The sequence below is a fragment of the Mus musculus genome, chromosome X (assembly GCF_000001635.26).
Source record: "Mus musculus strain C57BL/6J chromosome X, GRCm38.p6 C57BL/6J".
Classification (NCBI taxonomy): Eukaryota; Metazoa; Chordata; class Mammalia; order Rodentia; family Muridae; genus Mus; species Mus musculus.
Genome location: NC_000086.7, coordinates 16885521 through 16912497, shown reverse-complemented (window position 1 = coordinate 16912497; position 26977 = coordinate 16885521). Strand labels below are relative to the sequence as shown.

The window sequence follows — 26977 nt, the reverse complement described above, 5'->3', positions numbered from 1 at the left end:
GACATTAAAACAATTATAAATGATTCTTTGTATTGTCCTCTGGTTTCTAAAATTGGTGATCATTTTGTCTTCAAGTATTTTAAGGGCAAGATTTGTGCAATGTTTCCCTTTGTGGCCCCAAAGCTCTTAACAGGGCATTATTCAGCAGCAGGTGCTTAACCCACACACAGAATTCACCTTTGTCTCTTTTCTACTAATTGTGATGTAGTGGGTTGGCCTTACCTTTTAGTAAGGAGTCATGGACCAAACATTTTGCCCTTTGTTTCTAAATGTATTACAAAGTTTTGCTCCAAATGATGTCAGTGAAGGCACTTATTAAAGTGCCACAAAGAGCTGAATCGCATTTATGCTGCTAAAAATCATTTAATGGATGAACAACTTGGAAAAAAAGAACTCTCACCACCCACGCACATCATGCTAAAACAGGGTAGCATTTTGCACTTGCTTCTCAGCTTAGCCTGAGAAAGACTGCTGATGTCCACCTTTCCCTCCCTTAGCATTTCAACTTCATCCTGACCAGCTGCTTAATCGTTAAACAGAATGCCACCCTGTCTTTGTATTTCCAAAACCGTGTGTCTCTACTGCCAACTGCACATCTTTATAGCAGCTACATGCTCGCAAAAGAATTAAACTCAGAATATTCATGTAGCCTCTTATTAGTGTACAAATACAAAAACATAATGGGGGAGGGGGAAGAAAACTTCCGTCTTCTATGCTGTTGTTCTCATCTTAAGATGCTCCATGGAAAAGATCCGAGCAGTGGGCAGAGGCTGTGAGTCCCCGATAACGAGAGCGCCTAACATTTCCGTGGTATTCCCATTTGCTAGAGCGCTGCTGCGGCCACACGCCTGATTGATATATGCCTGCAATGGCACTTTTCCATTTGACACTCTCCCTCTCTCTCTCCCTCTCTCTCCCTCTCTCTCTCTCCCTCTCTCTCCCTCTCTCTCCCTGGGTCGCTTAAACAACAGTCCTAACTTTTGTGTGTTGCAAATATAAAAGGCAAGCCATGTGACAGAGGGACAGAAGAACAAAAGCATTTGGAAGTAACAGGACCTCTTTCTAGCTCTCAGAAAAGTCTGAGAAGAAAGGAGCCCTGCGTTTCCCCCAAGGTAAGCAGGCAAACAAGCGCTGACGGCTTGCCTAGGAAATTACTTCTTTCCAAACTCTGCCTTTCATCCTTCTTGCAGACAAAGAGACAATCTTTAAATACCACTTAAATTTGCATCACTTTAATTTGCATTAATCTGTAGCATGCTAGCCTTGTGGAGGGTTTTGTTTATTTGTTTGTTTGTTTTAAATGAATGTGTCTTTGAAGTCTCTGACAGGAAGCGTCCCAGAGAAGCTCGAAAATATCTTTTGGCTTGATTTCTTTGCAAACTCTGCGTAGTTAGATGTAACTTTGGAATGGTTCTTCTATGTGACACCATAAAGGGGGACGGAGAAGCAGCAGTTGCCGACTTGCGTTTGTGGAGTCCTGTATCTTCCCTACCGCCTTCATCCCACTTACAATGGGGGCACTATTAACGCAGGAGAGTCTGCGAGGTTAAACGTGCACTATTTACTTTTGTTAGTCCTTATGTATGCGGCTGATCTCCTGCCAGGGCTGTGCCGGGAGTGCTCAGAATGACTTCAAACAAAAGGCAACATTTATGCCTAGCTTTCAGTGTCACGCTGCTCCTTTTCACTCTTCTCCTATCCCGCCTTGGGACTTTGCTTCCATGGATACATTCAGAAGTGTCCGGGAGCGATGAGGATGGATTTACTGTATGATTTTGATTGGGCAAAAAGTCTGAGGAAATGCATGCTGTTTGCCTTGGCCTTATTGCAAGGGGTTATTTTTAGTAGTCGGGTTGTCCCTGCAGCACGACCAACAATTCAATACCCAAGAAGTGACCAGGAAAGGATGCTCCTGACAGCACAGGGACCAGGACCTGGAGGAATGACTCCTACAGACACCTGGGGAATATGCAGAGGATTCTTTCCAGTTCCTGAATGCAAGTTCTCTCATTAAATGAACAATTGAGCTGTAGGAGGCCCGGGCATAATTCTTGAGGGACGGGAAGTTTGATTGTGTACAGAATGTTAATGACTCAGAAAGCACAGTAACTGAGGCTCATTGTAATGGACAAGCCCAGATAAGCCTCCGTGAAAGAGCACCACACACACACACACACACACACACACACACACACACACACCCCTTCTTAAGGATCAGGTGCAGAAAAAGCAATCTATTTGGCAAGATGAAAATCCCTTATATTTTGTAACTGTCATTCCTAGCAGATATGGCTATTATAGAGCATGTTTCTCTCCATTTCTAATATTAGTGTGTTTTAATTACAAGGTACAACATGGCAGACTGTTTCAAGACAACATTAGCTACCAGGTGCACATAGAAACACAGAGATGCTGTGGTGTCAGCCAAATACATCAGGAATTGTAAACTGTCTCAGTATGGCATTTAGACTTCATGAAAGTATCTGCTCACTTTCTTTTCACTAATTTTACTCCTGGAAGTGAACTTTAGGGTTCTGTTGGCCAGCTTTCCGTGGAACACAGGGCACAATTTATGGGAATTTCCCCCCTGACTTTCATAAATAGCTAGCCCAAGGAGCATTGTTGAATAAAATCAGGCATTTAAATGAGGGAATTCACAACTGCTTCGCTAATCAAGAAGGGCTGTAAAAAATATGTATTGTATTGCAATATTTTATGACTTAAAAAATACTGCTGTTAGCAAAGCATTTAAGTGACTCAAAACAATTTTCTTAAACTGTTATTCAGACCATTATGTGAAAGTGTTTGAACACAAATGCAATGTCGTGCATCATTTCTTTTAAAATACATTTGGTTCAGGTAATGGGAGAACTATCTAAGGCCTTCTTATTATGACTGTATACTGAGCAGCTGACACCCACAGATGGAAATATGCCTGTGGAGTTCTCAATCTTAATTTGAGTTCCAATGACACTGTCAAGGGAAAAATAAATCATTTTTCAATACATTTAACAATTTCCAACTCATTTATTTTCCTAGGACCTTGAAAAATGACTTTCTCAGAATTACAACCACCAAAGGTGGCCAGAGACTGTTACTGTCTCGAGAACTCACAATTTCAGTACCATTGTTCTTCCTGGTTAATAATTCATTCCATCATCTTTTTGATAAATATTCCTTAAGCTTTTGCAATGTCCCTGGCACTATGCACGTTCTGAAGAATACAAAGGTGATTGGGACATTTTCCCATAACTTTATTTTTGGTCTGTATGCTCTTTCTGATTGAATCTGGGAAGAGAAATTAATGGGCTTTGCTATTGGGTAATTGGACAAGAACTTTCTGCTTATTAAGAACCATGTAAAGTAGCTGCCAGTGTTTCTAGATTTACTTAGAATACTTATTAACAGATTTTCTATTTATAATGAAGGGGCTCTGCTCCTTCTTGGCTTTTTTCCCCCTAGATCCTGAGTGTACCACACTCACACAGCTAATATGGACAGGATTTTTCTTGGGGTGGTGGTTGAAACCATCTGGAAAAAAAAATGTAACATATCCTTCCTCAGTTCTCTTGAGCAGCCTCTGGAAGGGAACTATATGTTATCTCTATCAGAAGATGGGTGTGAGTCACCTCCCCAGCAGCTGACATCAGGGCTGCTTCATGAATCACTGTATTAGAAACATGCACAGAGGAGGATACCGTCACTCTCTCCCATCACTTACTGGTCCTATTCCCTAGACTGAGGAAATCAGTGACCTCTGGGCTTCGCCTAAATTTAACAGAGCACTGGGATAAGTAGCTGGAAATTGTTCCTCAAACCTAGGTCTCTGTCTGAGCCACACACAGTGCTGCTTTCCAATAAACCAGTGTAAGTATCTCACCCCATGCTTAGGTTACTGGGGCTGGAGGATGAGAAGACATCAAGAGCATCCTTGATTTGGGTGCTTATTAGCACAAAATGCATTGTGGTGGGATTGCTTCTGACCCTCTAGGGTGTCTGACTTATCCAAGCTAAGCCACATCTTCTTGGCCATTGGCCTTTGTACATATGTTCATTTCTTCCCCATGACTGTCAGTTAATGACACCATCCTGCCAGGCCAACAGGAACAGAGGGCAAAGCAGGGCCATGGGAGGGTGGGTGAACTCCAGGGCCCAAATTGCTGTAGCCTGTCTTGGCTGTGATCAGCTGTCATTTCCTCTTCGTGTATGACACTGTGGAACATATTAAAATTTCTCTGGGATGGTATGTTTGGAATTCCTCTGATGCCCCACCTCACCAACTTACCCGGACAATAAAAGCAAGGTTGTAAGCCATTGAACAGCTGACTGGCTATATATTTCCCCTCTTTCTTTCCCATAATCTAATACAGAAAAGAATCCAGTTAGACTGGCAGTGCCATGTCTGGGTACTTGTTTCCTGCAATTGCTTCCTCCACCTCCTCCTCCACCACTGCACACCATGAAATCTTCCTGGGTGGCAAGTGGCTTCTTTTGTTTGCCACTGCTCTTAGCCCGCCCTTTTCCCTATGCCTGATCTCCTTCTATTGTGAGCTGCTGTTAGTTCTGTTTTCCAGACAGCCTGGGTTCTGTTCCATCTGGGGAGAACAGCCCATGAGGTCTCCTCATCTCCATAGTATTCCCAGGATGTCATTCTTGGCACAGGTTCTTCTACGCAGATAGGATATGGGGGCTTTTTCTAGCCCTGAGACTGAACCCACTCACAGAGAAGAGCAGCCACGTGGCTCGCCAAGAGTGGGGCTGGAGTGACCCGGGTTGGCAGAGACAAGCATACCATCACAGTGACCCGGACATCTCTGGCAAAGGCCTTGGGGGTGGGAGTGCTATGGGAATGCCTGGATGCACTTTGGCCCACATTAAGAGAAATGTGGTTATTCTGTTTTAGACGGACAGACAAGTGACTTGGAACAAAGATCCCCAGATCTTTTGGGCCTTTCCCTACTCCCAGGTTCCTCAAGTTTCTCTCCTGTCTCTCCTCCCCAAACAGAAGGGAAAAACAGGGCTCTATTTGGCCAGTAGAGACCTGATGCTGAAACCCACTGCTTAAAGGAAGGACGGAGGAATTCCTTCTGAGTTGATTGCACTAAAAATGTTCCTTTCTTCCTTCCTTCCTTCCTTCCTTCCTTCCTTCCTTCCTTCCTTCCTTCCTTCCTTCCTTCTTTCCTTCCTTCCTTCCTTCTTTCTTTTTTCCTTTCTCCCTTCATTCCCCCTTTCTTTCTCCCTCCCCTTCCTTTCCTCCTTCTCTTCCACCCTCCTGTTTTTTCTTCTTTTATTCCTTTCCTTTCTCTTTACCTCAGAAGAACAATTTCGTTCCTGAGTTTCAAGCATAAGGTACTGAACTTTTCAATTAGAGATTCCCATTAAGACCTTTATTGTACAGCATCTCAAAAGATGCTGCAAATGTACTTGGGAGCAAGAGGTATTAAAGAGAAATCCACAAGGCAATGTCCTGTTCTTTTTCACTTCCTGGGAACTTTAGCCATCTTTTCCAAATTAACTAAATCAATGTAATAGACACAAAAGGCAAAAAATAACAGTTGAATTAAATTGAGCCTTTTACAATTAGTTTGAATGGAGACAGGGGGGGTGAGGGAGGGGGAGGGTGAGGGAGAGGGAGATGGAGGGAGGGAGGGAGGGAGGGAGAGAGAGAGAGAGAGAGAGAGAGAGAGAGAGAGAGAGAGAGAGAGAGAGAGAGAGAGAGAGATCTACCCTTCACTGCCAGTTCTTGGGCTTAATATGAATTATTCCAAACAAGTCCCTAGGCTAGAGGATCTATTTAAAGAAGCCTGGCAGCATGAAGAGAGAGGGTAAAAATACAACCACTCTTTTGTCCATCAAAGGTTTTCTTTGGGAGGACATTAAGAGCATTTCTGTTTTCCTGTCTGCCTCTGCCAGTGGCAGCATTCCAGCTGGTGGTACCCACTCCTCACCCATCAGGTCAACAACCATGAACCTCTCTGATTCCAGAAGAAAATCAAAGCTCAGGAATTCTTTAGAAACTCTCATGTGTGGGCAGTGTGCAGGGGAGGCTGGGCCTGGAATGAATGCATGCTGGCTAGACTATACAGGTTGACTGGTGAAATTCACCCCCCACACACTTTTTCAGTCATTTCGGAAGATTGTGCCATTGTGCTGGCGGCATTGTCTGCCCTTCTATTTGCAAAACTTCCTTCATGTGTCTCTGACACTACTTTGCTTTGGCTGACTACATCATCAGAGTATCTATGAGCCTGATGCTTAGGTATACAATACTAGGTGTCTCACTCTCTGGACCATTTTTAGTGGTTAGAACCTAGTAGCTTAGAAGAAGTTTACAATCTGAAACAATTACTTTTCTGTTAGAAAGAGTGCTGACTCAGAAGATTCAAAGAATGGGTTAGTTCAGTTGGCAAAGCACCCTGAGTGTTTATAATCAGGATTTCTTCCAATTGAGGTCCATTTCATCCGCGTGTCAAAATCTGGACACGAATGCTGACTGGTAGCTTGGTATAAGATTTTCTTTTTTCCACAAAAGCAAAGACTTATTCAGTCAATTTGCTCTCTTCCAAGGCCTGGCTTGTTCCCAACTTTTTTTCTTTTAAGCCATGGTCCAACCGATTGCAGTATCCTTTAAAAATGAGAGGGCAACAGGTTAAGACATTCAGTGGACCAACTATCAGAAAATGCTAAGAAGTGATCTTTCTTTAGCACAGTAGGCCCAAACCTGGAGTCTTTTTCCATCCTTTCATCCATAGGGTATAAAGAGAAGAGACAAGTAATAGAAGAAGCAACAAAAGAAATGAAGAAAAGATTATTTTTTATGTTAAACTTGGCCACTGCCCTTTCAGTTTTTTCAAATAGTTCAGTTTCATAAAGGGAAAGTTTCATTTCCCCTACTGCCCCGCCCCCACAAGATGGGTTTGAAATAGCCTTCTTTATGTGAAAAGTGGTCAAACCTCCAGGTAAAAAACGTCCTTAAGCTCAACTTTAGATAAAAATGTATACACTTTCCTAACATGGACATGATGAATCAAAGAAAACAAATCCTTAATCAATTTCCAATTTATCCTTAAAACTCAGGGGCATACTTTGGGGCTTGCTACATTTCTGTGATCTCTTACCCCTCCTTAGTTCTGAAAACAGGCTCCTTTTCAAAATTTAAGCCTTTCTTTTAAGATTCAGGGTCCAAAGACAGGAGAACCAGCAGTGCTGAATCAAACCAAAAGACAAAGAGAAAGCCCACATCCCAACAACTGCAGGGTGAATGGCAGCATAGGAGCCATGATTTTCACACGCTGCTTGTGCTTGTCTTACCCCTTTTCATGCAGGCCAACATCCAAGAGTCTTCCGATCTGAAATCGGTATTCAATCCCATCATGGAGCAGAAAAGGCAAATTGTATGAGCAATGGAAAGATTGAGCTGTGCTTATTGTTTAGGGCCTATTCCTTAGTGAGGACCCTACAGCTGTTATGTGAGATCACTCCCCTCCATTCCAGAATGTGGTTTCCTGGTAAGGAGATTGCAATGCAGCTTTAGAAACACTTTGCTAGACACTTTGAAGAAAAGCCAACACACTAATTTGGCTTCGGAGCAAAAGGGAACTGGGATTGAGTTAGGACTGGTCATCTCTCTTCTTGTAAGACCATGTTACGGCCAGCAGTCAGGGACAGAGCAAGAATTGCATTATGTCAGCATGTGGGTCCCCAGAACATCCTTTCTTTCTACAGGATGGGTGCATCTCTAGCAAGACTGTGTCCTCTTGGTTGGGTTTCTCAAAACTCTTGATCCCAACACAGTGTGTAGTATTTGGCTCAGATCACACTTCCTTAGGATGGAGTGAATAATATATAGGGAAACCTCCCTTCCTAAAATTGTGCTATTTAGAAAAAAAAAAGTTGTGCTACATTTGAGGCATCCAGAATCACTTATTCTTTTCTTCTGTTACTGCTGAGGCATCTCCTCTGATTGTGTGTGTGTGTGTGTGTGTGTGTGTGTGTGTGTGTGTGTGTGTGTTGTTAACTAATTATTTTATTTATTTACATCCCAAATGTTGTCCCCTCTCACAGAGTTCTTCCCTATATCCCCTCCCCTTTGCCTCTAAGGGGGTGTCCTCCACAGGGGCATCCCTCCTCTCTGGTATAACAAGTCTCTACAGCACATCTTCTCCTACTGGGTCCAGACAAGGAAGTCAGTCCTCTGCTACAGGCGGCCTCAGATCAGCTTGTGTATGCTTTTTGGTTGGTGGCTTAATCCCTGGGAGCTCCTAGGGGTTCAGGTTAGTTGACTCTGTTGGTCTTCTTATGGGGTGTTAATCCCCTTCAGCTTTTTCAATCTTTCCTCTAACTCTTCCATGGGGATCCCTGGTCTCAATCCAATGGTTGGCTATGAGTATCTGCATCTGTCTCAGTCAACTGCTGGTAGAGCCTCACAAAGCACAGCCATGCTAGGCTCCTGTCTGCAATCACAACATAGCATCAGAAATATATGTGTGTGTTCTTATTGTTGTTTCATTTAGTTAGTTTGTTTGTGTCATTTCATTTTTAGACATGAGCTCATGTAGCCCAGGCTGGTCTTGAACTCACTATGTAGCTGAGGATGATTTTGAACTTTTTATCCTCCTGCCACTGCTTCTCGAGTGCTGGGATCTGGGACATGCATCAGTTAATAATGTGCCCAGGGGTTTTTTGTTTTGTTTTGTTTTTATTTTTGTTTTTTTTTAATTAGGTATTTTCCTCTTTTACATTTCCAATGCTATCCCAAAAGTCCCCCATACCCACCCCCCACTCCCCTACCCACCCACTCCCCCTTTTTGGCCCCGGCATTCCCCTGTACTGGGGCATATAAAGTTTGCAAGTCCAATGGGCCTCTCTTTCCAGTGATGGCCAACTAGGCCATCTTTTGATACATATGCAGCTAGAGACAAGAGCTCTGGGGTACTGGTTAGTTCATAATGTTGTTCCACCTATAGGGTTGCAAATCCCTTTAGCTCCTTGGGTACTTTCTCTAGCTCCTCTATTGGGGGCCGTGTGACCCATCCAATAGCTGACTGTGAGCATCCACTTCTGTGTTTGCTAGGCCCTGGCATAGTCTCACAAGAGACAGCTATATCTGGGTCCTTTCAGCAAAATCTTGCTAGTGTATGCAATGGTGTCAGCGTTTGGAAGCTGATTATGGGATGGATCCCTGGATATGGCAATCACTAGATGGTCCATCCTTTCGTCACAGCTCCAAATTTTGTCTCTGTAAATCCTTCCATGGGTGTTTTGTTCCCAATTCTAAGAAGGGGCAAAGTGTCTATACTTTGGTCTTCGTTCTTCTTGAGTTTCATGTGTTTAGCAAATTGTATCTTATATCCTGAGTATCCTAAGTTTCAGTGAGTACATGTTGTGTGAGTTCCTTTGTGATTGGGTTACCTCACTCAGGATGGTGCCCTTCAGGTCCATCCATTTGCCTAGGAATTTCATAAATTCATTCTTTGTAATAGCTGAGTAGTACTCCATTGTGTAGATGTACCACATTTTCTGTATCCATTCCTCTGTTGAGGGGCATCTGGGTTCTTTCCAGCTTCTGGCTATTATAAATAAGGCTGCTATGAACATAGTGAAGCATGTGTCCTTCTTACCGGTTGAGACATCTTCTGTATATATGCCCAGGAGAGGTATTGCTGGATCCTCCAGTAGTACTATGTCCAATTTTCTGAGGAACCACCAGACTCATTTCCAGAGTGGTTGTACAAGCTTGCAATCCCACCAACAATGGAGGAATGTTCCTCTTTCTCCACATCCTCTCCAGCATCTGCTGTCACCTGAATTTTTGATCTTTGCCATTCTGAGTGGTGTGAGGGGGAATCTCAGGGTTGTTTTGATTTGCATTTCCCTGATGATTAAGGATGTTGAACATTTTTTCAGGTGCTTCTCTGCCATTCGGTATTCCTCAGGTGAGAATTCTTTGTTCAGCTCTGAGCCCCATTTTTTAATGGGGTTATTTGATTTTCTGGAGTCCACCTTCTTGAGTTCTTTATATATACTGGATATTAGTCCCCTATCCGATTTGGGATAGGTAAAGATCCTTCCCCAATCTGTTGGTGGTCTTTTTGTCTTATTGACGGTGTCTTTTGCCTTGAGGAAGCTTTGAAATTTTATGAGGTCCCATTTGTTAATTCTTGATCTTACAACACAAGCCATTGCTCTTCTATTCAGGAATTTTTCCCCTGTACCCATATCTTTGAGGCTTTTCCCTACTTTCTCCTCTATAATTTTCAGTGTCTCTGGTTTTATGTGGAGTTCCTTAATCCACTTAGATTTGACCTTAGTACAAGGAGATAGAAATGGATCAATTCACATTCTTCTACATGATAACCGCCAGTTGTGCCAGCACCATTTGTTGAAAATACTGTCTTTTTTCCACTGGATGGTTTTAGCTCCTTTGTCAAAGATCAAGTGACCATAGGTGTGTGGGTTCATCTCTGGGTCTTCAATTCTGTTCCATCGGTCTACTTGTCTGTCACTATACCAGTACCATGCAGTTTTTATAACAATTGCTCTGTAGTACAGCTTTAGGTCAGTGCCCAGGGTTTTATATACACTACCAATTGAGCTACATACCCAGAATATCACCACTCTGCTTATTTTTTATTCCCTGTGGATGAAAAGATAGAACAGAACTTAGAGTTAAAAGCTACTGGTAATTTCTGTCACCTTAGAAAGGTTACCATTGAGCATTTTCTGACAGTTCATTACCACATCAGTCATACTTAATGGTTTTGTGGCTAGATTTGCAGAATAATCTGAACACCCCAGAGGGAAAGAAGATTTAACACAAAGGTACTTCCCCATACGGTTAATCAAATCTAGTTATTTCTAATTTGTGGGGAATTTATATTCTAGAAGTCAATTATTTACATCAACTATTTAGAACTCAGAATTAGTAGCATTCCAGAGGGAACTATAGAAGGTCACAGATGTCTAGTAGAGGATCCCATTGCCACAGTCAATGCTCCTTTCTCTTAGACAAGTTCAGCCCAAGAACCCTTGGGACAGAGGTTCTACAGAGACCTTATCAAACAGAGGGACTTATTTTTTCATCTCCGGAGACCGCATTAATTCATATCTTCAAGAAGACTTTGCAGATACAACCTTCTATCCTCTCTTCTGTGCCAGAGCCCTGCACATGGCCCATTAGGCTCTTGGTAACTGGATGCAGCTCGATATGGGACTGTGGAACATTCCTAAGAAAGGAACTGACAGGTAGAATTTAGCCTATATTATCACCATTCTCAAATGGAAGAAGTTCTTTGATTGTTCTCTTCTTCTATTGATGCGTTGGATGAGATTGGAACAAAATAGCACAAACTCACTCAAGAAGAGGCTCATTCAAGAATTCAATGTCAGCTTATTCTACATTGTGAATTTCAGGCTATCTGGGACTACATAGCAATACCATGATTAAAAAGAAGCAAAGCAAAAACAAAGAAAGATATTAATAATTTATGAACTACATTTAGTAAATCACAAGCACCAAATCAATTGGATATTGGAAGCTATTTTTATTTCAGGCCACCCAAATGGCCTCATGGAAAAGAGCATTCTAGTAGTTTGGCGTCCTGTTTGCTCAGGCACTTCATTAGAATGTTCTTGGAATCTTGAGTGATCATTAACTCATTGAAGAAGAAAGGAAGTCTTTCTGTAAGATTTCTTGGGGGAGTATGTAGTCCCAGAGCAGTGCTATATAGTCTGAGAAGCTTGCGAAGAGTCAGACACGATTAGACATGGACAAAGCTATGAAGAATTACAACCAATTAACTTATTTTATAGATAAGAATACTAAGTCCCAGAGAAAACAAATGACTTGATAAAAGCTCTCAGAGACAATCAAGAGAAGGGATGATGCAGCTTGAAGATTATCAGGTCAGCCTCACTTCTACTGAATCAAGCAACAGCAGAATGTTTGTAGGTCTCAGAATGCAATGAAATAGTTATTTGTTGTTTTTGGACAAGTGAATGTATAATTCAGAGATACAGAGCTCTAATAACACAGGCTAGCAAAGGTCTGGGGAAGGAGACATGATGGTGCAGGTAAGTGGGAGACTGGATCACAACGAGAGCTTTCTTTCCTCACAGATGGCTCAAGGTCAAGAGTTTTAGTACAGTCAAGCTCAAGGTCAAGTCCTCCCACTGTACTTTCTGGCGAGGTTGTGAAACTGTTGAAATCAAAGTCAGACAAACACACACACACACACACACACACACACACACACACACACACACACACACGGGTATAGCCCATTCCACAGTTGGCTCATTGCTTCTTCGCACCAAGTTATTTCTATTGTCAGACATTTGTTTGAGTGCCCTTATCTACTGGGACTGTGATATATTGCTTCTTTCCCTGGTTCTATTCTTCTTCCTCCTCTTTTGCTTTCCTTTCCTCCTTCTTCCATAACTTTCTCCCCTTACATACTTACCTGCTGCTGTGAAGCTCTGCTACAGATGCAATACAGGGGGAAGAATGCAGTGTCCTATCACAGAGCAGGGGACCCTTATTTAAAGGCGAAGCTATTTTCCTCATCCACCTAAGGTAGCACTGTGGTGGTGGCCATTGCCTCTAACTATGCAACAGACACTCTGAGATGAAAGGAGCAAGAGTCCTATTCTTCTCTACTGACCTTATGGCTGTATCCTGGGAGATCCAAGTGGGATTACATCTTTTCCACTAAGTACTACTGCTTCAGGGTCAGTCATCCCAGGCTTGGCTTCTTGGCTGCTACTCCCATGCTGCTAGATAGAAATAATCTTAAACCATTCAGTGAGTTCAGGAGTGCTTTATACAATCCAATATGCTGTTTACAGTTTATAAATTCAGTGTCTTGGGAAGTAGCGCCTGACTTATTCTCCAAGGCATCTCGTTGACTAGATCCCATTGGAATTCTTTGGGTTTCGGGGAAGGGGCTACTTAGCACTTTGTACTCTCTGAATAAAACCCAGAATTTCTTATTTTTCCAATCCTTGCATGAAGCAATATCAAGTAGCAAGCTTTCTTCTAGCCTTATAGTTTTAATTTTCTTCCCCTTTTTATATAATTTATTTGTTTCCATGTACTGTAATAATACAGGGGTCTTCATGTATTATTGAGTAGCGGTACACATCTTTAATTCAAGCACCCAGGAGGCAGAGGCAAATGAATCTCTGTGAGTTCAAGTCCAGCCTGGTGTATAAAGAGTTCCAGGACAGCCTGAAGCAGTTGGGTCTCTGTGAGCTCAAGGCCAGCCTAGTCTACAGAGTGAGTTCCAGGAGAGCCAGTGCTACATAGTCCCAGAGAACAAAACAAAGTTACAATAAATAATAAATATTTCTGTCTTATACACTGATTACATTCCAAAGTCATTATATTTTACCTCCTTCACTACATCGTCTCTGAGATGATGCTGTGCATACTGGGTATAATTTATTTGATAAATGAGGATTATCAATGGGCCAGAAAATTAAAATGAAAAACAACAGGCCCAGACTTGTTACTTATAACTGTGGTGACCAAAAGGAGCTATCTAAGATAGGACCTACTTTTTCCTCTGACCTTTAGCTTTTTAATTTGCTTTTGTTGCTGGGCATTTAACTCTGAGCCTTGGCATGCCAGCTACCAGCCCCTTGTTGCCCCAATCCTTATGTTTTAACTGAGTACATGGTAGATGCTCAATACATAAATATATGTGTTGAATAAATGTTTGCTGAAAGAAACAGGGAAAGAACACTTGCCTATTTCAGGACTGAAAACAGCTCAGGAGAGGATAGATATAGAAATACTGCCCTCCTTTGCCTCACAAGTAGGGCAAAATCAAGGTCGACCTTGGCACATGACACTTGTCTTAGCCTGTTGATGGAATCACTTGTGCAAAGCTAGAGCTTTTCTCTCTGCCAGGCAGAGGTCAGTCCTAGAGTGAGTTGATCCGTGGGCACAGCACCATCTCTCACCCAGGAGGCTTCATTATTATTTCAATGAGGATGACAGGTGGGGAAATCTGGGCACCAGTTGTTCTTTTCCACTGGTAGCGTTTGGAGGGTAACTCCAAACTGGGGCATGCTGGCCTACGTGCTTCTCCTGCAGCAAAGAGCTCTGCACTGGAGCCATGAGAACGTGGGCTCTGTCCTGTAGCCAAATTCAGGTCTCAGAGACCATACCAAAGCATAAAGCACAAAGGGTACACAGGACTACTGAGTTCTCTTGTTCAACTCATCATGGGCTGCCTGGCTGAGGACCTAAATCTTGATCATCAGCATTTGAGTTTGCTACACATGGCTTAAAAATAGAACAAATGAATTAATTTAGTTTTAAGAAAATGCTAGAAGCTCCCATAAATCTGATATATGCTAGCCTGGCAGAAAGCAAGGAATCCAGTGGTGATGTGAATTTTCTTAATTCCTTAATCCCCCCTTGTACATCCCTGCTCACAGTGCAGATACTGGTTTATATACACTACAGTTTGACTCAGTGGTCCTCCTTTCTTAATCTTTGTTTTTACAAACTCATCTTCAGCACAGCAGTGCTGGTTCATTCAATTTGTATAGTTAAAGCAAAACCAAAATGCAACACGAATCTCAGCTGTTGCTAACTGTTGTGGTGCAGGCCTGTAATTCCAGCATGCCTTGGGATTTCAAGTTGTCTACTTAGTGAGAGTCTGTCTCAAAAAAACAAACAAACAAATAAACAAACCATTGCTTGGCTGGAGAGATGTCTCAGTGATTGAGAACACTCATTGGCCTTGCAGAGGACCTAGATTCATTCCATTAGCAGAACCTACATTGTGCTTCATAATCATAAACAACTTCATTTCTAAGCCATTTGATGACTGATCTTCTCTAGCACCAAGCATACACTTTGCATAAAAATAAATAAATCTAAACAACAACTACTACTACTACTAAAACAAATCCTAGTGTTACATTGTAAAAAGCTCACCTTTGTGTTTTAAAGGTTTGATGAATTTTGAGTCTTATCATTGCTTGTATTGTTATTTCAGTGTTAATAGAAAAAAATGAAGAAAAATATCATGACTCATATGAGTGTAATGGAAGCAAACATCTTAATAGTAGTAATAAAGCAGTATGTTCTTTGTCATTTTTCTGTCACTAGAAATTTTTTCTATTTTTTTCTTTTATGTATATGGATATTTGGTCTACTTGTATGTCTGGGCACCACTGTGTGCTTGGTGCCCAGGGAGGTCAGAAGAGGGTATCAGATGTACTGAAACTGGAGTTACAGAAGGTAACTGAGCCTCCATGTGGGTGCTAGGAATGGAACCTGGGTCCTCTGGAAGGGCAGTGTTGGTAACCACTGAACCGCCTCTCCAGCCACCTTTTGTCTTTTATAACTAGTTGTGAGAACAATGTTTCATGTCAAAACTACAAAGCAGTTCACAGGACTCAGGATATAAGGTTCAGTCAGTAACATAGCTGCTGCTCAAACATGGGGACCCCTGTAAGTTTAGACCCCCAACACCTATATCAAAGCTCATGTCTATAACCCCAGCACAGAAGGTCTCCTGGTGTTCCATGGTAAGATGTGAAGTAAACAAAAGCTCACATCTTCAGCTCAGAAACTATTTCTAATTGATAACCTCTGTCAAATGAAAAATTAGTTTTCTCCAACAGTCTCACTAGGTATACACACCACACTTAACACAGGGCCCATTCCCAGCAATAGATGGCCAATTGAAAATGAATTGAACGGTATTTTTGGAGTTTGTTTTGTCTCACAAAGATTTATTTGAGCATGGTTTTTAGCCATTATGGCTTGTTTCCAAGTTTGTAGTTTTGCAAATGTGTATGTTTCTCCATCTATATGTGTTTCTTGTGCTTTTTCTGTGACTCTCCCCCCCCCATTTGTTTGTTTTATCTTATTCTGGTTTGTTTGTTTTTATTTTATCATTATTAGTTTTAAGATACTCGTTTGTTTTCTAATGAGAAAGAGCAAGAAAAGGTGTTTTGGGTGGGTGAGGAGGTGGGTAGGATCTTGGAGAAATTGGGGAAGGGAGACTGTATAATAATACATTTTATGAAAAAAAATCAACCTTCAGTAAGAAAAAAGGTTCTTCTGCAGCTTTTCCTCATTGGGATACTTGGGTACATGCTTGATCCATTTTAAGGAGAGGTCAATATGAGCATGTACATAAAGGAAAGTGGTGCAAGGCTACCTGTGAAAGGACTCTTCTAGTCTTATAAATTACCTGCTGGATATCGAGATGGAGATGGTAGTAGCCAAATCCATTGCTATTCAATGCTGCCATTTTGGAAGAGGGGGGACAGCAGATGCCATTGCTGTCAATTCTTTTATCCTATAGGTGAGGAAATGGACTGGAAGAATTTAAGTGATCCATGAAAGATGCCACAACTGATTAATGGTTGTGACTTAGTCCATGTGGGTCCTCTCACTATTGGTCCCTGCCCTTCCTGCAATTTATAGGACTTCCCAGAGACACAGACTCTCAGCCTTTGATATTGCCAGAGATGCTCCACTCTGAGCTGATTCTATTGCCACACCCTTTCCCACTCAGAATGGCCCACTCTACACGTGCAAGCTGGCTTATTGCAACTAAGTTAGTCTGAAGCCAGACACTATTACAGCAAAATGAATTGGCTTATACCACCTTGAACTTCTTATCTTGATCACAGCAATACTTTACCCTGTTTATTCAGACTGCTCATGATAGGAAGTTAAAGAAAAACTTGTACTATAAACAAAACAATCAAGCTTTGATCTGAATTTCTTTGAAATGTTTTCTTTAATTACTCTATTCTGTTGGTTTGGGATGTACCATTAGGTTCTCTCAATTTCCCCAAATGTTTGAAAATATTTTTTAATATTATGTGTTTTCTGGTATAATGAAAAGCATCAGTGAGGTAATTTTAGTAGATTCCTAAACTCAGGTCCTTTGACCAGGAGGTATGTTTAAAGGACAAAGCAAATTTTAGAAAAATGAGTCCAACACAATATCACTTTAACGATGTCTCTTCTCCAATGAACACATTTTCAAATTACAGTGTGGGCTTCAGCTACAAAGATTTTGTAGAAATGTGTGACTCTTGGGAAAAACTCATGCACTGCCTTAGCAACGCTGGAGGCCAGTGATCATAATTCGAGTTTAAGATGCAATTAGTCACTGATGTTGGGTGGCAAGGGCTTAAAACAAAAACAGGATGAGTCCTAGAGCACAGAAGTGGAAAATGAGGTGGGTGGGTATAGAATGGAAAATGTGCTCCCTCAGGCCATGGACTGTGTTCATTAGAACTGACCTGCCTTCTCTCTTGCTCTGGAAGCTGATGCTGATAGAAAAGCTTTGAGAGAATCTGAATAAACCCTCCTGCCCCACAAACCAAGGACAAAGATGAGACCACCCAATTTAGTTATCCTCTGGCCAGAACCACATATTTAATCTTGTCCATGGGCTCAAACTATTCTTGCTCCTAGGCACAGGGACTCAAGCAATTAAAGTGAACATATGTTTCCACTCAACCATCATGTCCATTTCTAAATGGTCATAAATATGTAGCATAAACACAAAGGTCAGGGGACATGAAATGGATGAAAGCATAAGCCAGTAAGGCTCCAGAAACCAATATTCGTCACCCCAAATGGCATGGAAATGTTTGACTTCATATCTCTTGTATTGCATCCATATTTCTTGGTATATATTTCTGGGTAAAATCATTTCTGATTTCATTCCAGCTGTGCAGCACATACTGCTGTGATCGGTTGCAAGTGAAAGAAGCAAGAGAAATTCCTGCATACAAAGGACAATGACAACCAGAAAGCGGCAGCCCTATCCTGCTCTGGCCTTGAAAGGGACTGGATCCTAGGAGGTGGCAGCATTTCCAATCTATTGTCCTCTGTCTCCCTCTGCTGTTTTTCTGGAGGAGTTTCCCTTTACAACAATGAGAAATCATGTACTAGCTGCATCCATTTCTATGCTCTCCCTGCTGGCCATAATGGGAGATACAGACAGCAAAACAGACAGTTCATTTCTGATGGACTCTCAACGCTGCATGAGACACCATTATGTCGATTCTATCAGTCACCCACTGTACAAATGTAGCTCAAAGGTAAGATCAAGGTCACTCCAAAGCCTTTGGAGGATACCCTTCTCCCTCATTAATACAAGAGCAGTCATAGTTCCTTGTCAGGGGATGGAGAGCTACGACCAGAGCCCAAACTGGAGCTCTATGACTGGCCTGCAGAACTTACAAGGGAATATTTCTTTAGAATTTTCTCACTATGCTTTCCACTTCTGTGTCTGTAATGGAACATGTGTGAGCTTATTCTGTTGTGGGTGTGTCTTACACCACTGGTTGGGAAATTCATGAGTGATAGTGTTCCTTTTTAATAAAGAAAAATAGGGGCTGGGAATAGGAAAAGTTGGGAAATTGAAAACCTCAGTTTAGATCCCTGGCATGGTGGTACACATCTCTAATCCCAAGACCAAGAAAGCAGAGACAAGAGAACCCATGGGAACATGCTCACTAGTCAGTCTAGCCCAAGTGACTCCAATAGTGAGCTCCAAGTTCAGTAAGAGACTGTCTTAAAAAGTAAGGGAGCAATAGAGAACCAAATCCTTAACCAACCTCTGACCTCCACAATCTGTGCACCATGTGCACATGTGCAGGAACATGCACACACCACATATGCAAAAAGAAGAAGACACAGAGCCTTTCAATTGTCATAATTCCCTTTACTTCCATCAACAACAAAAAGAATGGGGAATTTGTGGAGTATGATTGGACAATGGAGCATATTCTTGGAGGCTGTTCACACAGTTTTCTGAACTACCCCAGAACCATCTGGGTGGTCTAAACCTTCCTCCCTGTGTCACACTGATGTTAAAAATGACTTCACAACTAAAGATGGCAATTTGATCGCTTCTCATTTTATCTTGTTTAGCAGTTCCTACTTACTGGCAGTGGGTGGAGTGTTTCTTGCACAGGTCATCTGTGACTTGGTACTGTGAAGAGGTGTGCAAAGTAATAACATACTAACGGACCACCAAGGGTGGCTACCACATAGACCACCCAGAAGGGAGGCACAATGGAAGATGGAATGGGTCCTAAATGAGAGTTCTCATGACCATCATTGCCCCAGTCACATGTCTTAAATTTGTCCACACAGTAAATAAGACTTTGTTTAGTTCAACCTCAAACAATTTCCACTTTAGTCCTGAGACTAAAACAACAAAAACCATTTAAACATTCTCATATGTCAAACCTTTTTAAAATTAGCAATATAGTTAAGAATTTTACAAAATTCTATCAACCACTAGAATTAAGGTCATAGGAATCAATCTCTCCACTCTCCATTTCAAAGCATGCCTGCTTTTACATTTTCTATAATGTCTGTGGTTGTAGCCCAAGGAAGATCTTTAGTTTGAACGCTTCAAAAATTCAGTTAAATCAATTTCACCATTGTTCTAATAAGACCTAGGACTATGGGAAAAGAAATGGAGTTTTTTTTTTTTTCCTTCAAGAAAATGTCCTGGATCTTACTTATAGTTGAGGGACAAAACCAAAGAGAAATCATTAGACAAGGATAAATTCTGATGAAATTCCTTCTTGAAAATGGAGAAATTGAGCTGGAGTAGCCACCAAGGGGTAGGAGTGGGACAATCTTGCTTAGGTTTATTTTAGCACCACAGAAGCATAGAAAGCACTAATAACAACTGCAACAACAACAGCAACAAAGATAAGAGAAGCATCTTTATAACCACAATTGTTTAGATGTTGCTTCAGAAGCAGATGCCACAGCACTGATATCTAGTATTTAATTCATGTATGATTTCTTCCTTTGTTGAACTGTGCTTCATAATCATGTTTCTTTAGAGAAAGCGACAGACAGACAGACAGACACGGACACAGACACATACATGGACACGGAAACAGACACAGAAACAGACATAGACAGACAGACAGACAGACAGAGATGGGGGAATTCAAATTTAAAGAAAGCACCATTGTGATGAAAGGCAGGGTTATAGAAAATAGTAGAATAAATAAAAAATTGAAAGTGGAGAGCACTTGCCTAGTATGTGTGAGGTTCTAGGTTCCAAACCCAGAACCAAATAAATTAAAAAAAAATCTGGGAAGATAGGACAAAATGATGGAAGACCACCTTAGCATGTTAACCTCAGAGGGAAAGAGTCAAGGAAGAAATGTCCTTAACTAAATGTCATGAGGTTTGAGCATGACTTTTAGAAATGAATTTTAGTCAATTGTTATTCACCTTTGCTTCTTCCAGAGCACTACAGTAAATAACAGGGCAAAGATTGTGATGATAGAAGAAATGTTTCTAATTTCATGGGAACAATTTGTTTTCAGACATCCAAAATGACCCCAAATGTAGCAATGGTTTTATGTAAATGCTGCTTGTAATTATTAACCTTCCTTCCTTGGCCACAAAAAAAAAAAAGATGTGTCTGGCACAGCTTCAGCTACCAGACTCTTTCTGGATTAAATTTTCTGTATGTATTCAGGAAGAAAATTATTTCCATTTGGAAATATTCTATAGTTCTTAACTTTTCCAGACTCAGAATGGTAGTCTCTCTGATGATCCTGTTTTCCTTTAGAGATTGGGAGAGAAATGTTAGCCTATGTCCAGAAGGAAGAGGTCAGGGCAAATTTTATAGATTTACCAATATTTTTTCCTCAATATCATAAGCAAGAACATTATTTTCTGGACATATGACCATCCCTTCCCCTATCAGTTAATATTCTTGACATAGATTTGTCAAGTGGGTCTGGCCTCCTGACTACATGAAAGGCACACGTGGCCCAGGGAATGAAGCACACTGGCCCCAACACCTAATCAGTGTCAGTCACTTTACACCATATATTGTAATCATTACCGACACATTGGCCATGTAGGTGTTGTCATCCTCATGCTACAATGATGGAAACTCACAATCCACAAGAAAAGACAGATTAGGGTTCCTGATGCTCTGAGAAGGGCAATGTTATGCTTGGAGGCTTTGTTTTTCCACTGCCTGATTCCTCGTATTGAAAGAATGTATAAAGAACACAGAAACTATTGTATAGAATCCAGACGTAGCTATCTATAGTAGTCATTCATATTCTATAAATGTTTTCTAGAAAAATAGAAATAATGGATAAAGATTTTCTGGGCACTTTTAATGGGACTTTCTGTATTTTATGGCCATGAACTTGCATTTGGCCAGTTTTACGTTCTGTCACCCTCCTCCTAGCAATTCAGTAAGGAACTAATAATACTCAGGCAAGACTGACCCATCAAGAAAGACAGGATAGCCACTATTTAGATTATATTTGGGGCTTTTGTTAGTCATTGATATCGTATGATGTTAAGTCCAAGGGAGGCTAGGATTGGCAAGCTCATTCCCTCTCTTCCCAATAAACTACATTTTCATACAATTCCGAGTAAAAACTATGAAGCAAATCTTCTGAAGATCTGCAGTTGGAGGAAATTGTCTGTCTGGGGAAAGTTGAAGGAACTAAGGCATTCCAGGCTTGAAGGTAGCTGAGATCCTGTCTCCAATTCTCACTTCACAGCTTTCCAAATGGGTGATTTCTGGAAAACCAAGTTGTTGTTTGGTGTTTCAGTTTCCTCCCCTGAAAAAGAAGCTGTTTGCCCAAGGTCATGGGCATGTATGGCCATAGTGGTGATATCTGTAAAGCAGCTAGCACAGTTTCTGCCATATACTAGACATGTAATAAATGCTATTGTAACCCTGATGATGAAGTTGTAAGCTAGACAGGTGTTTCAACCCACTTTTCTATTTCAGTCACTATTAAGACTTCAATAACTGTTGGGATCCCTGCAGCCTTAAAGGATTAGAAAAGTGAGCCCCATATGGCTCTGTTGGATGTGGGAGGGGTGGGGGCGAGCAGAAGAGAAAAGTAAATGTAAGCCACTGTGCAGGGTGCTAAGAGGGAGGATCAAACAAGAACAGACTCTACAGACTGCCTTCTGTCACTAGGTGAGTAGAGGATGTGCAGGGATGAGTTCTGACCTCCACTAGACAAGGGTTTTCAAGAACCTGGCTTGGCAAACTGGCTTTATGGGTGTTTGAAGCCCAAGTCTATGAAAATAAGAGATGATGGTGGTCACAGACAAGGGGTTGAGCCAGGTTCTAAGGAGCAGCAAGAGGTTGGAGTGAGGCATACTGTTATGAGTGAGATGAAACAGCAGCTGGTGAGAAAAGAAGAAAATTGGTTGAGGCGATAAAGGTTATGAAAATTCTCAGAGAAATTGTGAAGGAGCTCTTAGGATGCCCATGCTATCTACTGTTGCTGTCCCAAATGCTCATAAAAAAATGATGGTCATTAGGAATACAGAATTTATAGCAAAATTGATAATTTGAGAAATGTGACCTGATTTTTTTAAAATAAAAACAAATTTATACTGAATGCTTATTATGTACAGGCCTCATAGAAGTTGCTAGAGACAAAAATAAAGTGGGAGGAAGACAGACAACGAAAAGTTTACCCTTCATAATGCTTCTAGGCTAACATGATATAGGAAAAGAAAATGTTCTGTATGCAAATGCCTCTTCACATGTTTCATTTATGACATAAGTAATAGTAACAGACAGGCATTGGAGGGAGTAGAGTTGCTACCCAAATTTTCAAGTCTTACCACCTCCATACCACTTTGTTCCCTGGTTGTCATTTTGTTGTTGGCCTCATCTTGGCACAGACTCTTTAAATATTGACCTGGTTTCCTAGAGATAAGCTGAACAGTCATGTCTTACTGCTGTTAGTGAGGGAGAGGTGTGGTGGAAGTGGTGTAGATGAATTTGTTCTTGATGTACTATATACTGAATAGTTAAGATTGACAGAAGTACAGGGTGGATGACAATAGTTATAAGACTGGAAGAATGTGACACCTGAGGCAGCCATGGGATATGCAAACTGGCTAATACTGGTTCATTCTTCTTGTGCAGAAAACAGTTATTTGAGAAACAGGGGCCAGGCCCACTGAGGTAGATCCAGGTCCTTTAATCCTAGAGATCTTGTCCTTCCATGTGGACTGGCCATGGGGCTTCAGATCCTGAAAATGTCTAGTGAAATCCCAATTAAGCTAGCTTGTCTTCAAGTTGTCCTATATTGAAGACTTGACCATTTATGGAAAGCTAATATCCTGATCCATTATGGCTATGTCTCACTGTATGTCTTAGTGGGGTATGATATTCTACACTATCTTTGGCTCTTCTTAAAGTTTTCCTTATCCATGGGGCTCTCTAAAGACTTCAGTTTGGGAAGTGGCTGTATAATTGCTTCAATCTCCAGTAGATAATCTGGATTAGGGAGCAGTAAATTTTGCACTGTGCCAATGTGGGAAGCAGCCCTTCCATGTACTGGCAGGCATGGGAAGAAGGAACTAGAGAAGATCATGAACTCTTGTTGTCAGTGAAATGGGGCTAGAAATGGGGCTAGATACCAGAGACAGGCCTTTATGTTACTGATCTATGGCATAATCCAATCAAACCTGTTTAGGATTTTTATTATCTTGCTTATCAATTTGAAGAACAGACTGAATAGCATCAAAAGCTTTAACAGAATCAGAATACTTTACAGCATCCAGTTTCTCTCTGCCTTTGTGACCTTACAAAGATAGTAATGTTAGACCAGTCTAACTTATTTCTCCCTTAGTCCTTCTAGTTTTTTTTCTGCTAGTATCTCACATTTCCTTCATGGTTGTGAATTGATTGTTGAATTTTCCCCAAGTATTTCTTTCAGTTAATGATGTCAGTAATCTGTAACTATCAGGAATTATCTTTTCGAAATTTTGGAAAACTGTGCTAGCCATTATCCTTTTATCAATGGATGTTTAATTTTGCCCCATAGGATGATGCCAGAGATCATCTCTAGTGAATCTATAGTATTAACTGGCAGTGGCCAAAATATTAAAAATTTCTATAGCATCAGGAATCAAGCTACCTCCTTACATCTCACTCATGCTTTCCACTCCTAGGATTCTAGGATGTTTGGATGATATGAGCTGCCCTTTATCTTTGATGGGCAAACTCCTGTGTTAACACACACTCAAAACATCTTTTCTTTTGGTTTAGCTCAAACTTTTTTGGAAAAACAGAGCAAACAATTCCACCTGCTCAGTATTGTAATTCAAACTAACAATGGCCGGGTGAATTCTTGCATATTCTTGTCATTTTATCTCCTTAGACAATTTGATGGTTTTGACCTAGGCATGCCAAGAGATGTATTCAGTATCTTTCCTTCTTTACCTATGATCTCAAATATGGCATGCTTGGGATTCTCTTTCTTATTCTCTGTGTGCTCAGGAGTAGTCCCCATACCTAAATGCTTTTCGGTGTAAAACCTCCAAGCTTCCTTTGTTTGGAAAGGGTATTTTGAAATTTTTCCCTGAGTTCCTTATCTCTACTCCTAGAAAATTCAAAGGAGCCTTTTTCCCAGCTCCTTAAGCTGTATGCAAAGTATATCATGTGTACATTTTTTGAGGATAATTTTGATACATTTTAATTGGAGTCTTCAATTTTTCATATTTATTTATGTTTATTTTGTATGCATCTGTGTGCCTGCTTATCTATATGTGCATCACATAGGTGCAGGTGTCTGAGAAGACCAAGAGGGGGTGTTAGAACCACTGGAATTGGAGTTCACAGGATACTAGGAATCTCGTGATTTAGATGCTGGGAAGAAACCCAACAAGTGGTCTTAACCGCTGGTTCAGCCAGCCCTTTAATTGGAGGCTTCTTGCTATAAAGAACACATAGGCTCTGATATATCAGTTGAAATATTTGGGAATGGAGAGGATCAGGGAGAATTTTCTCTAAATCACTTTGAAGATAGATGTACATAAATTGTATAAATGGCAGGTATAAAATACAAGCCAGGCATGTGGCTCACAAATATACCCCATTTCTCTATTTTAATTTCTTCTCCTAAGTTGCAGCAAAATAACACTTAATTTGTGCCTTCTACAGAGACCATATTCCTTCTGTTTAGCTAGTTCCAACTGGAACAACCCTACCCTGACACTCTTCATTCTGTTTAATTGTAGATTTCAACCTAAAGTGATTTTCAGCTTGTTGTTGTTGGTATAACTACAATACATTTGGGCAGTGGTAGACACCATACAGAAGAAGGAACTATGGTGGGGTTTTTAATGGTCATGGTGGTTTCTTTTCCCTCCCTCCCTCCCTCCCTCCCTCCCTCCCTCCCTCCCTCCCTCCCTCCTCCCTCCTCCTCCTCCTCCCTCCCTCCCTCCCTCCCTCCCTCCCTCCCTCTCTCTCTCTTTCTTTCTTTCCTTCTTTCCTTCTTTCCATCTTTCTTTCTTTTTGAGGTTATGTGGTAACACAGACTAGTTTTGAACATACTATGTACTTGAAGATGACCTTGAACTCCTGATCCTTCTGCCTCTACCCAATAAAAGCTAAGATTACAGGTGACTGTGAAGTGCAGTGAGGGCTGAGCATTACTTAACATCTTGAAAATCTTGGGTCCTCCTAAAGGAGTTTAATTCAAACTGGTATCAGACAGGATAGTGTTGACTGGCTTCTCACCAATCCCTGGGATTGAACCCAGAGCCTTGTGCCTTCGTACCAAGTGTTCTACCACTAAGCTACACCACTACACCACCTTAAATGCTTATTTTAGGTTTACCAATAGATTCTTAAGTGTGACCAGTGACTGGAGCCACTAATCCAACCCAGCAAGAATCAGTAAGGAGTGTTGAGGTCTTTCAAAGGATGCTGTGGTAGCCTGAATTTTTAATAACTGTACAGAGTAACCACCTCCCTTATTTCTCCAGATGGTGCTCCTGGCCAGATGTGAGGGGCACTGCAGCCAGGCATCACGCTCTGAGCCCTTGGTGTCCTTCAGCACTGTCCTCAAGCAACCTTTCCGTTCCTCCTGTCACTGCTGCCGACCCCAGACTTCCAAGCTGAAGGCTCTGCGTCTGCGCTGCTCAGGGGGCATGCGACTTACTGCCACTTACCGGTACATCCTCTCCTGTCACTGTGAGGAATGCAGCTCCTGAGACTTGCTGATGATTGGCTTTCTGACTGGCACAACCACAGGAGCAGTTCAACCTGCCAGAGACGGACTGGCAAGAAAAGAGTTAAGGCAGATAAAGATGGAGCAAGTCCCATAGGATTTTGCATATTCTTGTCCTAAAGACTCAATGTGCTTTTGACAGAAAGTGACTCTGGGAACTTGCTTTTCATTCCCATCTCCTTTCCCTGGAAGAATTTCTTTTGGTTACTTTACAGATTCAGGCATTTCCCCTGTTGGCTCTAATTGTGGTTTGGGTGCCTGACAGCTCTGCATTAGTGGGAAAATGTGGGGCCCTGTGCAATAGCATGTCAGGCTGTTCCTATTTGGTGCATATTAGGGAAAATTTTACCTAACTCTCCTTAGGAGATCTTTGCTTGTTGTTTCCCCTGGTCATTTTGGTCTAAGATTTGCCTCTAAAGTTTCCTGGTTTCAAGATCTGGACACCCAGTCCATGGATGTTTAGTGAGGCTTACTCACAGCCAGCTAACTGCTACTAAAATAACTAACACATGGGTTCTTTTATGTGACAGCGGGACTCCTGACCACTATAGTAATTATTCAGAAGTGACTGAGGGGATATAAATGTGGCAGAGGAATTTATAATCTGAAGCCTTTTGTGAGGAAGCAGGCTTTCACACATACACACTCAGGTGGATCCTGCACTGACTCTGGAGAAGGCATACATTATACTTGGTGTGGAGAACACACCATACTCATAATTGAGCATTAGTCAAGCATGTAGGAATCTACTTGTGGGTGTGCAATAGCTTCAGCCATATCTTAGCTATATCCACCTGTCTATGTGAAGCTTGTTGCCGTAGTGGTGGCCCGACTTATTGTCTGAAATTTTTGTTTCAATATATTTTTGGTCCTCGAAGCTCAAATTTTGAAGTCTCCCCATGTTTTCAAATAAAAATAGAGTACCTTCAAA

The 26977-nt window shown here is 41.4% G+C and overlaps 1 protein-coding gene across 1 annotated transcript; it reads left to right on the top strand.

Moving 5' to 3' along the window:
• The first annotated feature begins 723 nt into the window (after positions 1-723).
• Positions 724-26977, top strand: Ndp (Norrie disease (pseudoglioma) (human)). Its single transcript, NM_010883.3, has 3 exons — positions 724-1112; positions 17717-18090; positions 25802-26977. Exons 2-3 carry the CDS (start codon positions 17923-17925, stop codon positions 26027-26029), a joined length of 396 nt encoding a protein of 131 aa, NP_035013.1. The 5' UTR covers positions 724-1112; positions 17717-17922; the 3' UTR covers positions 26030-26977.